Source organism: Bidens hawaiensis, unplaced genomic scaffold (genome assembly GCF_021521415.1).
Source record: "Bidens hawaiensis isolate Kalapana, Puna unplaced genomic scaffold, B.hawaiensis_p1.1 tig00029282_1, whole genome shotgun sequence".
In the NCBI taxonomy this organism is placed as follows: Eukaryota; Viridiplantae; Streptophyta; class Magnoliopsida; order Asterales; family Asteraceae; genus Bidens; species Bidens hawaiensis.
Window position 1 is genome coordinate 265293 of NW_027494824.1, and position 14962 is coordinate 280254.

The 14962-nt window shown below is 34.4% G+C and overlaps 1 protein-coding gene and 1 pseudogene across 2 annotated transcripts; both read right to left on the reverse strand.

Annotated features, from left to right (window-relative positions):
• Positions 1 to 1934: 1934 nt before the first annotated feature.
• On the reverse strand, positions 1935 to 8880 carry LOC143578502 (mitochondrial uncoupling protein 2-like; annotated as a pseudogene). Its single transcript, XR_013143279.1, has 9 exons — positions 8727 to 8880; positions 7479 to 7697; positions 7332 to 7410; positions 6514 to 6647; positions 6353 to 6451; positions 6149 to 6253; positions 2371 to 2445; positions 2207 to 2293; positions 1935 to 2126 (listed from the first exon to the last, which is right to left on the reverse strand). The product of XR_013143279.1 is annotated as a mitochondrial uncoupling protein 2-like (transcript).
• A 1541-nt stretch (positions 8881 to 10421) lies between these two features.
• LOC143578511 (cytochrome P450 77A2-like) lies at positions 10422 to 12106 on the reverse strand. The gene has a single exon (XM_077062078.1). The coding sequence runs from the start codon at positions 11929 to 11931 to the stop codon at positions 10426 to 10428; it is 1506 nt and encodes a 501-aa protein (XP_076918193.1). The 5' UTR covers positions 11932 to 12106; the 3' UTR covers positions 10422 to 10425.
• Between the last annotated feature and the right edge of the window lie 2856 nt (positions 12107 to 14962).

Consider the following 14962-nt stretch of genomic DNA (forward strand, 5'->3'; position numbering starts at 1 on the left):
CCATGAAACAACTTTTTTTTGCGCAAGATGCTGAATTGTTGGTACCTATATGCAATGATTGAATTATTGTGCGTTTTGTTTACATGATAAAAATATAACAAAAATTGTTTGAGAAACCTAATTAGTATATTCTACTGTGATAAATTTTGTATAATTTATCTTTTAGGTTTTGAATAGTGAACAAAATCAGTTTGTACATGCTAGAATCTGTCTTGTGAAATGAATGATCATAAGTTAAGTTGTATGATGAATGTTTGGTTTATTTGTCATGATATGGTGTGTGGATACATGTTAAGACTTTTTGGTACAATTGACATTACTTATTATCACCAAAGAGTTATTGTGTCAAGTTTGTGTTTGTGTGTGAGCTCGTACTCGGGTTTTAGAGTGATTTGTTGTTAAACACATTCGCATAACTTAAACACTTGTACTAGGTAACGATTAGCGAGTCAAGTGCATCCTTTTGGTTTTGAGAAAAGTCTATTACACGCGACACTAGGTGAGTTCATTCATTTTCCTTGTAATCTGGATTGAAAACACAAAACTATTTTAGTATACTTGTTTTATGGATTGAAAACACAAAACACTTCTCATTGTTTTCTGGATTGAAAACACAACTATTTTCATATACTTGTTTTCTGGATTGAAAACACAAAACATTTTCCTTACTTGTTTTCTGGATTGAAAACACCACATTTGTCTATACTTGTTTTCGGGGAGAAAACATGGATATACTTACATACTGTTTTCTAGAGGAAAACGCAGCGACTTGTTTTGGATTTATGTAGTTTCTTATATATCACAAGTTTATACTAGATGCCCTTATATCACTTAAAGTCCTCACGTTACCTTGAACCGATAGGATGGGATCGCAGGGTTATATGGAGTAGTACTACTGGGTTTGACAAACCCCACCCGGGCTAGTCGCGCTAGCACGGCTATGATGTCGTAATTGAAATTGAAGTCATTGGATTTTTGAATATACAAATTGTTCGATTTTCGGTTATAATCGGGGGGGGGGGTCCAATTATGTGTAGACATTGCGGAAAAAAATTAAAAATGAAGATGATTATTTTAAGTTTGTAAGAGCGTATTAGAGTACCATAAATATATTAGATACAAAAAAAATAAAAAAAATAGGTGTGTGTGGCGTGAAACCATACGAATACAAATTTGTTAGACTAGTAGAGTTTAAAATTCAAACAGTTTTTAATAATAAAAAAAACTAAAGTTTAGTCACAGTCTTCATTCATCGTCTTGTTCATCTTCAAAGTTTCCCGGTCTTCATCACCATCAACCAATTTGGTTCGTTTTTTAAATGGAAAACCAAACCGAAACTCAAAATTCAGCTTTTAAATAAAACAAAAAATTAACCCTCGGTTAATGTTTCATTTCGATTTTTCGATTAATCGGTTTTCCGCTCACCTCGTGCACGGTACCTAGGCATTATATGTTTGTTAACCGTTCAAAAAAAAAGATAAAGTGATCATTGAATTTCATGTGTATCGTACGTATTACCTAGGCATTCTGTGTTTGTTGACCGTTAAAAAAAATAAATAAAGTGATCACTGAATTTCATGACTCAAACCAATTATTAAATTTTACTAAATTCATTTTTGCTTATACCTTATTAAAATCATCTATGTTCATTCATACAAATTTGTTAAGTTTTATTGTGTGGTATTTGATAAAGGCCCCTTATAACAGTATAACACTAGTTAAAAACTAAATCATTAGACTTATTGGATGATACTAATCTACTATATAATATTTATATATCGTGTGTGTGTGTGTGTGTGTTGGATCATATTAAATTTCAATTTAAATGAATGATCTCTTATGAAACCATTGTTTGCTAACCAACCACACAATAATCATATATTATATAAAAAACGTAAATACATTTAGAATGTAAATACACGGTGTATATATTGCGTAAAGCAAATGATAGTTCATATGTAAATTTATATCTCACTTGAATCCATATGAATGTAAAAATCGAACTACACGTCCATGACAGGAGGCAACATGAACTATAGCATTACCTGAACCGTCACCAAAGAATGCAATAATGGAACGAACAACACGAGGACTTAGGGATTCTATACTGAAAATATTTTTTTTGCCTGTAATGCAATTGAAAAAAAATCAATGTTGATAAATAAATCTTAATTTTGGAACAAATTACTTGTTAAAGAGATCTTACTTGCTCAAGTGTCAAAAACATTATAACATTCCATGATCCTAACCTACCGAAATTTGGTAAGAATCCTTTGTAAAATGCAAGGACTCCCTGCAAAACAGGAACTCAAATAATCACGACATGACAACAGAATATGGTTATTCAAAACATGACAAATATAACTTTACCTCGACTCGTAAGGTTTTATCAATACAATCAACTGTACTTTTGTAAACCGATTCTCCCATCATTCTAGACTTCACCTGCCAAAACATAAATTGCATGTGACAAGAGATCAGACAGATTAGAAAAAAGAACCAGTTAGATATTGCTTTAAATGTATGGATCTTGTAGTCATATTTACTGCATTCATTATTTTTAGGGAGAATTTCATATACCCTTAAAAATATTTGAAACATCATATATGTTATATATACCGAATACAAACTTCCAATATCATGTATCCCCATAAAAACTAGTTAAAATATCAAATTTATCCATTTGATCAAAAACGATTCAATAAAGGACCATTTTACTCTTATTCTTATAAAGCTTTTAAATCTATATACCCATGAGAATTTCTGAAAATAGTATAAACTTAAAGGACGGAAAGTGTTATTTACATACTTCATAAAAATCAAGTGTGCTTAACCTTTCTCATATTTTTATAAACTTGATGGAAAATATTTTAAAAGATGAAACATACCCATCCCAAATGTTTTTTATTTTGAATTTCCTCATCAGGTGTGAGTTGTTTTGTCTACATGCTTAATATTGTACTGGTAACAAACTTTAACAAAAATAATTCTATTTATTATAACTAGTGAAAAATTCTAAGTATAAGTACGAGTAGAAATCATAACAGGATATTGACTTAATTATTGATATAAAATGTCAAGGCCATGGTCACATAAATCGCAGTATGCTCCGGTACGGGTTCGTGGAAGAAATTCCTTGTGACCTTTTAGTACAAATCAAGAGGCTGAATCTAATCTTGCCTTTTTCCTCTCCCAATTTCAACCCCTTCGTTATCAAGATCATCCCACATCATTTCCTCCAATCTAGCACTTGAGCTTTCTATGTAAGCGCTTTCCGGTTCATATCCCACTTTTTGTGTGGGCCAGATTTATAAGATTTCGTAGAACGCGATTGAAGCCTAATGTTCGAGTGAATAAACAACACAAGTTTATCCGCTCTCTTGGAATTTAAACGATTCCGCTTCACACTATGGATATAGAAGTATGTACTCCAATTTCTCTCGGCCGAAGAACCACTAATTGGTTGGGAAAGAACTTTTTTTGCTACTTCGGGTGTCTCGATCCGTGCGTACTACTCCAATCAATTGCATCCATAGTGACAGCATTGGCTTGCTTTGCGGCTCTTATATATATTTCTTTCTTCATATGAAAAGTTGCAAATTGTTGTTGCAACAGTTGTCGTTCAGCCTCATTTTTAGATATTCTTTTAAACGCCTCCATAACACCAAGTGTAACTTCCTTGTCATTGTTAGGAGCCTTTCTAGGCTCTCCACCGGGTGCCAACTTCTCTAAGTAGTATTTATCATAAAATTTAGGACTTAGAGCAAAGCCTAAGCAATGAAGAGGGATTGCCATTTTCTCCCACCGAGCCACAACAATCTTATTAATTTCAGGGAAATATCCCGAGAACTTGTTTTCCATCATAATATCTTTAATTTCACCAACCATGTTGTCCATTTTCTCATAAATTCCTCCCATTCTAGGACTTTCACATAATTTAATTAGCAAATAATTTGGTTTGTGATGGCTAATATGTTCTCAACACCTTCCCAAAACAAGTCATCGTTAGTGGTCTTAGCCACATTTTCCCCGGCTGTTCGACTATTTCCGTGCCCACTGCTCATCATTTCCCTCCTAGAATTGAGGACAGTTACTGTTGCTAGTGCCTCCCGACATTTCAATAACTTTCTCAAGAGAATATAATGTGATACAAAACGAGTCTTTGCAACTTTCAATAATTCAAACTTTGAGTATCTGTTGCTAGTGCCTCCCGACATTTCAATAACCTTCTCAAGAGAATATAATGTGATGCAAAAAGTGAATATGCAACTTTCAATAATTCGAACTTTGAGTTTTCTTTGAAAATTGTATCGGTTGTGACGGCTAACGCGGCGAATTTGAAGGCGGCCGAAAGAGAGATCGAGAAGGTATATCCACATATATGTTGGCTCCCTTGTTGCGTACACACGTTAAGTCTTATTTTTAAAGACAATGCAAATGCAATTTTTTGGATATTTGACACTTACAAAAGAGGTAAGGTTGTTGTTAAGTATTTCCTTAATCACACTCATGCGTTAGCAATTTTCAAAGAAAACTCAAAGTTTGAATTATTGAAAGTTGCAAAGACTCGTTTTGTGTCACATTATATTCTCTTGAGAAAGTTATTGAAATGTCGGGAGGCACTAGCAACAGTAACTGTCCTCAATTCTAGGAGGGAAATGATGAGCAGTGGGCACGAAAATAGTCGAACAGCCGGGGAAAATGTGGCTAAGACCACTAACGATGACTTGTTTTGGGAAGGTGTTGAGAACATATTAGCCATCACAAACCAAATTATTTGCTAATTAAATTTTGTGAAGGTCCTAGAATGGGAGGAATTTATGAGAAAATGGACAACATGGTTGGTGAAATCAAAGATATTATGATGGAAAACAAGTTCTCGAGTTATTTCCCTGAAGTTAATAAGATTGTCGTGGCTCGGTGGGAGAAAATGGCAATCCCTCTTCATTGCTTAGGCTTTGCTCTAAGTCCTAAATTTTATGATAAATACTACTTAGAGAAGTTGGCACCCGGTGGAGAGCCTAGAAAAGCTCCTAACAATGACAAGGAAGTTACACTTGGTGTTATGGAGGCGTTTAAAAGAACATCTAAAAATGAGGCTGAACAACTGTTGCAACAACAATTTGCAACTTTTCATACGAAGAAAGGAATATATATAAGAGCTGCAACGCAAGCCGGTGTTGTCACTATGGATGCAATTGATTGGTGGAGTGCGTACGGATCCGAGACACACGAACTAGCCGAAGTAGCAAAAAAAGCTTTTTCCCAACCAATTAGTAGTTCTTCGGCCGAGAGAAATTGGAGTACATACTCCTATATCCATAGTGTGAAGCGGAATCGTTTAAATTCCAAGAGAGCGGATAAACTTCTGTTTATTCACTCGAACATTAGGCTTCAATCGCGTTTTACAGAATCTTATAAATCTGGCCCACACAAAAAGTGGGATATGAACCGGAAAGCGCTTACATAGAAAGCTCAAGTGCTAGATTGGAGGAAATGATGTGGGATGATCTTGATGACGAAGCCACGAAGGGGTTGAAAATGGGAGAGGAAAAAGGCAAGATTAGATTCAGCCTCTTGATTTGTACCAAAAGGTCACAAGGAATTTCTTCCACTTGATTTGTAGCATCTGTTTTGATTTGCAGATTCTGTTTTCATTAGATTCAGCCTCTTGACTTGCAGAATCTGTTTTGAAAGTTTTTCTTATTATGTTTTGATTTTGAACTTATTTTCTACCTTGTAACTTTGTTCTTGTATGGTAGTACCTTCACTATATTAGTAATGGAGATTTTGTTTTGAAGTTTGAACCTTTTCCAGATTTTGTTTGTATTAGTGTATTACAATAGGCATAAGAATATTAAGACATATATCGACCCGGACTATGTGATACACCGTACCGGTTTGTAACGAAATGAACCTGCCCCCCTTCGTATCGAATTCGTCTAGCCTAGCGAACCACGTACCCGAACCGGAGCGCACCGTGATTTATGTGACTATGTTTGGGTTGGGTGTATATATATGATGTTTCATCAAGTTTCTACTGGTATATATGATATATTATCAAGTTTAAGGGGTATATATGACATTCTCCCTTATTAATAACTTTGAAAAAAGAACAATCCATATAAACACTAAACAGTGACTTTACCACATCAACAGGTGAACCGATCAATACTGCAAAAAACCCCGCACCTAAACCGGCGAGTAGATGTGTGAATATACTGTCCGTGAACCCCGGAATTTTCAAAACGAACTACAAAAGTTGAACCAAAAACAATAATACAAACGAGTAAGCAAGTAGATACAACACCATATTCAGACACATAAGTAAAATAGTTAACACAATTCAAACCTGTTTCACGTGATCATAACTCGCGAGTTCTGCAGCATTAACAGTAGCATTTCTAGCAATATTTGGGCCCAAACCAGTCCAAAGTGCCATTAACCCTTCCTGTTTTGGCATCTCAAATTTGTTAACTTATATAACGGGCCAAAAGTAGCCCAAACTGTTACCTCTTTAAGTATGGTGTAATACGCGTTTAAAGCACCAGTGTACCGCCGTGGTGCGCCAGGTGGTAGTTTACCTTCAGCTTGAAGGCGTACTTTCACTAAATCGGTTGGATTAGCCAATGTAATTGCTATAGCACCTGTTTGATGAGAAACAATGGTCTTTATCAACATTAGTAGGCTTGTAAACAAACCGAACAACAAACATGGACTAAACATGTTCGTGTTCATTCGTTTAACTTTAACCAAACAAATGATCACACACGAACAAATAAACAACCACTCAACCAGGATTTCCTTGTTAATGCTCATTTATGTTTGTTAACAGTATAAATGAACATAACTGAGTTAAAACCAAGTTAATCATCCTAGACCAAGTTGTAATGGGCCTAAAAGTTTAATTGAGTATATTAACAAACGTAAATGAATGAGCTTAAACAAACATAAACTAATGAACATAAACAAACTTAGATGAACGAATGTTCACAAACATAAATGAACGAACAAGACATGTGTTCATGTTTGCTCGTTTAACGAAATGTAAAAAAAACTTGTTCATTTTCGTTTGTTTATTAAATAAACGAACTTTTCACCGAAAGATTCACTACATGTTTGGTTCGTTTACAGGCCTAAAGACCAGGGAGAAGATTGTATAAGGTGATATAACCAAGATTAGAGAGAAGTAATGAAGACAAAAGGTAAAAGTTAATTTGTATAAACTTTATAAATGGATTGATCTGGATAGTGTTTTATCTAGAACAAGTCAAAGGAGTAAATTAAATACAAGTGCCACCTCAAAAGAAAAACATCATAAAATCACTCGCCTGTAATCAAAGCAGCAAGTATTTTCTGAAATAATGAAACTTCAGCAAGCATATTACCACCAACACAAAAAGCCTTCACCTGCATAACAATAATAATATTATATTAAATGAATCACCAAACAGATAACCTGGATACTTGATACTTACAGGCTCATACAAACTGATTCTTAAGCCTCCATATATAAACTGGCGATGTAATCCAGGTATGATACCTTTCCAAAGTGCAATTAAACCTTCTTCTTGTGCTATAGTAGCAACAGTACCTAAAAGGCCCTTGTACTTTTATGTACCACATTCATCTTCTAATGTTGCTCGTTTTTGGAGTTGAAGTCGAACTTTAGCAGTGTCGAGAGGGATTGTACATAGCTGCACAAAATTAGGAAATCCAAAATAAATGCTAACATTTTTTTCTAACTAAGTACTGAAAAACTATAAATATTGCTTTTCCAAGTGAAGAATGCAATCTTTTAAAGATTATGATTACAATATACTATCAAATTACAATAAGAATCTAACTTCTTTTAAATAAGCAATACACTTTGGGTGGCTTTCAACTGTTTTGACATCTTATACATAAACCAAAAACCAAATCGACTCGTCAAAATTTGCACCTATAGTTTCACCTTCTTGTGTATATCTTCCAGTCTTTTTTTAAAACAAGCTCAGTAATAAAGCCTAACACACATAGCTAAGAGTGTCAGTTTATGATTTCCAATAACATCATTCATTACAAGTTACAACAACATAAAAAATTCTTAGATGCCCTAGAATAAGAATATTACAATTAATTTTGTTAGGTATATCAACAAATTTGCATGCATAAACATCATAACAATAAACACAAATTGCATATGCAGGTTATAAAATGATACACACATTCAACAATTAAATTACTCTGCCCTAGAATAACAACATTTCATTTAAACTTTTATACGTATACCAGCATAATTAAATGCATAAACATCATAACAATAAACAAAATTTGCAGATGCAGATTACGAAATGATACACGCATTCGACGATTACATCACTCTTCCCTAGAATAACAAATTTTCATTTAATTATTCTACGTATATCAACATACATACATACATTGACACATTCATAAACATCATAACAGTAAACACAAATTACAGATGCAGGTTACGAAATGATACACACATTCAACAATTAAATTACTCTTCCCTATAATAACAACATTTCATTTAAGTATTTAACCGTTTTAGGCGTATCAACACACTTAAATACATTAACATCATAACAGTTAACACAGCAGATGCAGAATATGATATAATGCACACATTCAACGATTAAATTATTCCTGCTAACATTACGAGCTTCAAATCTAACACTCTGCCAATAATAATAATAATAATATATGGAATGGAGATAAACCTCAGCAAAACAGGCGGCGAATGCGCTGCAGAAGAAGGTTCCGGCGAAGGAGATCTGGCTGAGATCCGCCATAACCGGAGGAGATGTGGAGGTGAGGTAGAGCTAGGGTTTTGGTGTCGTTAGATCGAAGGAAAGTGATTGTCATTTATTGTGGACTCAACTGGGAGCGGTGACGCTGGCTGGTTATCCTATTCCTCGTTCATCAACTGTACAACTCTACGAAGGTTGGTTTAAGTATTATTATTTATTTAATTCACTGTATTTCCTGGAATTTTTATACTTATCTACTTTATGAATAAAATGTGTGTTTCTTTAAATATGTTATTATTTATTGAAGTTTTCTAGCCGGATTATGTTGTATTAATCGGGTTTAGGGACGGACAAAAACTTTTTGTAGTGTTATTTGTATGTGAAAATCCTGATCGCCCCCCTTAAGATTAGTGTTAAGTCCCGATGTCACCCCCAAGAGAATAATTCTTGGGTCCGCCACTGATCGGGTTCACACTGGTTTGACTTTGGCGTTTCCTTGGGAAACCAAACCGCTGGCTGTCACTTGACAGTCGTTATGCTACCAAAGATCAGAACTCGCTAGCGTAACACACGATGGAACAAAAACCCGAGTGTGCTTTGGATTCGAACTGACAACCTTGCACAAGACCTGTATGGTTATATCAAGTCTTTCATTGTCATAATTCTTCAAAAGTACACACAAATGAAGAGCAAACTAACTAAAGAATTATATGTATTTGGAACTTTTATACTTATGTCTGCTTTTCCACTATGAATGTATATGAATTTGGAAAGGTTATTTGTTAAATAAATATATAAGATAAAATTGTTTTTATAATAACAATTTTATAAAATTGTTTTAAACAAAACTCAAAAATAAATGTATCATGATGTAGTGAATTTAATTAATAGTCTGTTTAAAAATTTAAAAACCTTGTTTGTTGTTAAAAATAAATAAAAGCATGCTTTTAAACAAACGCTGGATTCAGGTTTTGAGTTCAAATTTATTAATCTTTAAATTAGATGCATTCATGTATTGTTGCTGATTCTTTTAGGATATAAAATCGTGTGGTTGATATGCCTATCAACTTATATTAAAATATATGCACATATAAAAATGACTTTTAAACATATGCCACGAACATCTGGTGTTGAATTTAGCATCGTCCTTAACGCCAAAACTCAACTGAAACATATTCTTTTTTTTGTCAGTGATCTTTTAAATGCATATTTCATTAATTTTCCACGTTTATTAAAACATATTAACTGTGAAAATTTATTTGTCTCAAATAAATGTACTATTCGTCAACAGTACTTGTCATTAAGATTTTGTACCACACAATGAATTATAATTTAAAAATGTGGGGTCTTTGTGTGCTCGTATTACATCTTATGTGTAACCAATAGAAGATGACAATCACATTTTGTATACTAATTTATATATGATTACTCATAATTAACCGATAATAGCTATCACTGCAACTGGCTTCTAGTGTCACTTAGTAAAATTTTCTTATTAACGCATTAGTACAAAAACTAGTTATCACTAATTTAGGTTATGGTCATTGATTTCCCTAATCCGAGTATAGTAAAATACTAAAATGGACTTCTCAATTCAACTTAACCAACAACAAGATAACACAAAACAACATACTCATGCTAAAGTGCTAAACCACAATTGTCATCAAACTCAAACTCTAGGAATGATCATAGCTCTTAGACTATTCTTCATCACCACCATAAACTCCAACTTCTCACTAAAATCCACCTTACTATCTTCCGGACACACCCTCCATTCAAACTCTTGAACCATCCGAGCAATCATCAAACTCACAACCATCATTCCCATCCCCAAACCCGGGCATATCCTTCGCCCCGCCCCGAACGGGATCATCTTCATTCCACACACACCCGTTACATCCACATTTTCACAACCTGAAACAAACCTATCCGGATCAAATTTATCCGGGTTGGTCCACAGTTTCGGGTCCTCTCCAATCCCGGGAATGTATATCTCAATGTGACTACCCATCGGTATATCATATCCCGCGAGTTTTACATCTTCGGTAACCGAATGCGTCAAAGTGATGTAACTCGGAGGGTGTTTTCGTAACAATTCCTTTACAAACGCGTTTAGATACGACATATTTTCAACGTCTTTCTCGTTAATTTTTCGTCCGCTTGTACCCACTACCGATTTTATCTCGTCGTAGATGCGCGATTGGATGGAAGGCCTTTCGATTAGCCTCGCAATGGCCCATTCGATTAAAGTGGAGGTCGAGTCGGCCCCACCATTGAGAAACTCTGAACAAAGAGTAACAATCTCTGGATCTGTCAGTGGGTGGTCCCGCCCCTCCACCGACAAATCAAACAGAGTGTCCACATAACATAACTCCAGCGATGCAGGGTCTCTCATCGCCAGAGTTCTTCGTCTCTGTTCTATAAGCGGGGCCAGCATCTCGAGCTGTAGTTCTCTCACTCGCGATGCTCGCTTCCACTGCCTATAAAACAGAGGCCTCAAGAGTGGCAAAAAGTCATCTAACCTCGGATGGATAGTCATCAAAACCTTTTTCAACATTTCGTCTATTTCCAGTATCGATATCTCATCCATCTCAACTCCAAAACACATAGTTAAAAGTATATAAAACACTGTAAACCGCGCATTCTTCAAAACCCAAACCGCGCCTCCGTTCTCCTTCGCCTCAGATTTCAACTTATTTATAAGCTTATCCATAGCCATTATTCTAACATTCCTAAACATACGCAATCTACTAGCACTAAGCACATTCTGCACCATATTCCTACGTAACGACCTCCAAACCGGACCGTACAATGCCGAATTAACACTAAGCTTGTTGGAACTGAATAACACTCGTGTCGGATTCTCGGGAGGCCTGGTAGCAAAGACATGGCCTTGTTCAATTAACGCTTGATGAATAATATCGGCTCGGGAGAGTATGATCATGGTTCTTGCTCCCATTTGGAGAGTCATGATGGGACCGTATTCGGGCAACAGTTCTCGGACATATTGGAAGAACGGTTTGCCCGAAGCGGCGATTTGGAGTAGGTTGCCAAAGATGGGCCAACCGGGTGGTCCGGGTGGGAGGTTAAGGCGCGGTTTAGCGCGAATGAGGGTGAAGATGATGGATACGAAGAAGGTGAGTGTGGTTAAGATGATGGTGTTAGTGAACTCCATTGATGAATGGATGAAGTGATGGTGGTGTGTAGGGTTTAAGAGTGTGTGTGTGTGTGTGTGTGTGTGTTTTCACAGGTGTCGAATCTGTTTGAGGTATTTTTGTAAGTACGTGAACATCTGTCAAGGTTATATAGCATGAGAATCATGGAATGTGTGTTTAGTGAAAGGTAAAAATTTTGTTTTAACTATGATAAAATAAAACAAAATTTCTTATTTTTTTTAATTACTGAAATTAATTATGTATTAATCGTGTTGATACTATGGGGTGTTTGGGATTCCTTATTTTAGTTTATTATAGCTTATAACTTATGGGTTATAAGTTATAAGATGTTTGGGAAAGTTTGGTTTTGTGAGTGTATAATGTATAAGTTAACACTACTAGAAAACAAGTCATTTTTCAACAAAAGTTTCTTACAAATTTCCTACAAGGAATTCTAACAGATTTCAAACGAATCATCAACAAAATAGTGACAATATGTTTTTTTTTGTTGGAAAACTGTTGCAACTTCCTATGAAAATTTCCTACAAATTTCTTACAAGTAATTCCAACGTATTTCAAACAAATTATCAACAAAATAGTGATAATATGTTTTTTTGTTGGAAAATTGTTGCAACTTTCCAACAAGATTCCAACAAAAAAAATATATTTATTAATTATATTTATTACTTTTGATGAAAATTGTTGGAAAACATTATCTGATTTTGACAATTGGTTTACCTAACATCGTTGTCTATTAATGAGATTGAATTGCTCGTTGTGATGAGACAGGTCAACATGTCTTGTTTTTATAAAGTAAGTCATTACTTTAATATTGGCAAGTTTACGTATCTTAAAAGGTGGTTGAAAGTTGAAACTTTTATCCGGATTGAAGATCATTTTTGTGAAAAAAAAAGGCATGGATTATAATAAATCCAAGGGTTCCAGGGGGTTTTACATGTTTATATGATTATAATTTAGGTTTCGTATAAATTTGAACACAAAACATGTGTAATAGACTAACACTGAGCCTTTATGGACATTGCACATCACATCATCCTCAGTGGATGAATCGACGTTTTTTATGTGTGAAGAAGTGTGCAAGGGTGTGGGCGTGTGGCAAAGCACAAGCCTTGGGCAGTAGGTAGACAATTTGTTATTAAATAACTAGGTAGTGTGTCCAGCGCGTTACAACGGGGCTATATTCTATCTATGCTTGACTTGTAGTCAAGCAAATTAAATATGCGTAGCGGCGGAACGCAAACCTGTTTAGTACCGGGTTAAAGTACCAAAACTAAACAAAACAAATAATAATAAGTTAGTCAACACTCATCTACAATAAATTAACATATATTTAAAATAATAGGGAAAAAATGTGTGTTGGGGAGGCAAACTAACCACAAATGGACGATACTGACGACGACAAATAAATAACCTGCGCCTTGCAGCGTCAAACCGACGCGAGTTCGGTCAACATTGATGACATTGACTCTTAATCGTAAATATAGAATTCGGTCGTTCTCGATGGTACCAACAACATATATCTATAAGGTCAAATTTTTTAATGAAGTTGCTAATAAGAAACAAAAACATTAAAATAAAATAAATTATGGATGACAACACAAGATTAGTCCACGTGAATCAATTAAAAATGTCGCGACACCAACCCATGCTAATTAATATATATTAATATATTATAGTACAATTATATCGGGCAATAATATTGCTTCAACTTACATTAAATTTATTTTATCTTTTGCTTTTCTTTATTTAATTTCATGAGAACCCATTACATACCTTGATGGTTCGTGTTTCTAGAAGCTCTTCTATTTACATGTGTCACACTCCGACTTAGGGTTTAGGCATGTGACCAATATGTGGTAAATGTTTTGTAAATATATCCGAGTTGCGAGTTTGTTTTAACGGAAGTCTTTAATATATAAAATATTTAGTTATAAAATATCGGGTTAAAATACCCATTTAATGTTTACAAAGCTTATTTAATAAAATATATTCTTTTTAGCGGAAGTCTTGAATAAAATATTATAATATTGAAAAATCGGATTTAACTACCCTTTTGATAATTCAAATACCTGTCTTTAGAAAACATAATCCTTTATAATATTTTAATATAAAGTATCTGAGCTACCAGATAGCATCATATAACTATATCTCCAATCTTCTATAATATCTTGCTTGTCTGTTCTAACCTTTCTGATTTCCTGTAAAATGGGTTAGAAAATACGTCAGCACACAGTTGGTAAATGACGATGACGCTTTGTAAAAATCTTTTCAATACCTTTGTGAAACCAACAATAATACCTTTGTGAAACCAACAATAACACCTTTGTTATACTCCAAACATAAGCAATGCAAACCCGATCCTTAGCACATCTAGCAACCTGGGCAAGTATAAATACTCAAGGGTCAACACGAGGTTGGTGAGTTCATAAGTTGTAGTAAAAAGTAGTATATATAGTATATGTAGCATAAGTAGTATATGTGTAAGTAGATTTAGCAACTCGCAACTCGGATAATAATATTTTATAACTGAATATTTTATATATTAAAGACTTCCGTTAAAACAAACTCGCAACTCGGATATATTTACAAAACATTTACCACCTATTGGTCACATGCCTAAACCCTAAGTCGGAGTGTGACACATGTAAATAGAAGAGCTTCTAGAAACACGAACCATCAAGGTATGTAATGGGTTCTCATGAAATTAAATAAAGAAAAACAAAAGATAAAATAAATTTAATGTAAGTTGAAGCAATATTATTGCCCGATATAATTGTACTATAATATATTAATATATATTAATTAGCATGGGTTGGTGTCGCGACATTTTTAATTGATTCACGTGGACTAATCTTGTGTTGTCATCCATAATTTATTTTATTTTAATGTTTTTGTTTCTTATTAGCAACTTCATTAAAAAATTTGACCTTATAGATATATGTTGTTGGTACCATCGAGAACGACCGAATTCTATATTTACGACTAAGAGTCAATGTCATCAATGTTGACCGAACTCGCGTCGGTTTGACG

Excerpts from the sequence above, each read along its gene's own strand:
- LOC143578511 (XM_077062078.1), bottom strand. The coding sequence starts at position 11,931 with ATGGAGTTCACTAACACCATCATCTTAACCACACTCACCTTCTTCGTA.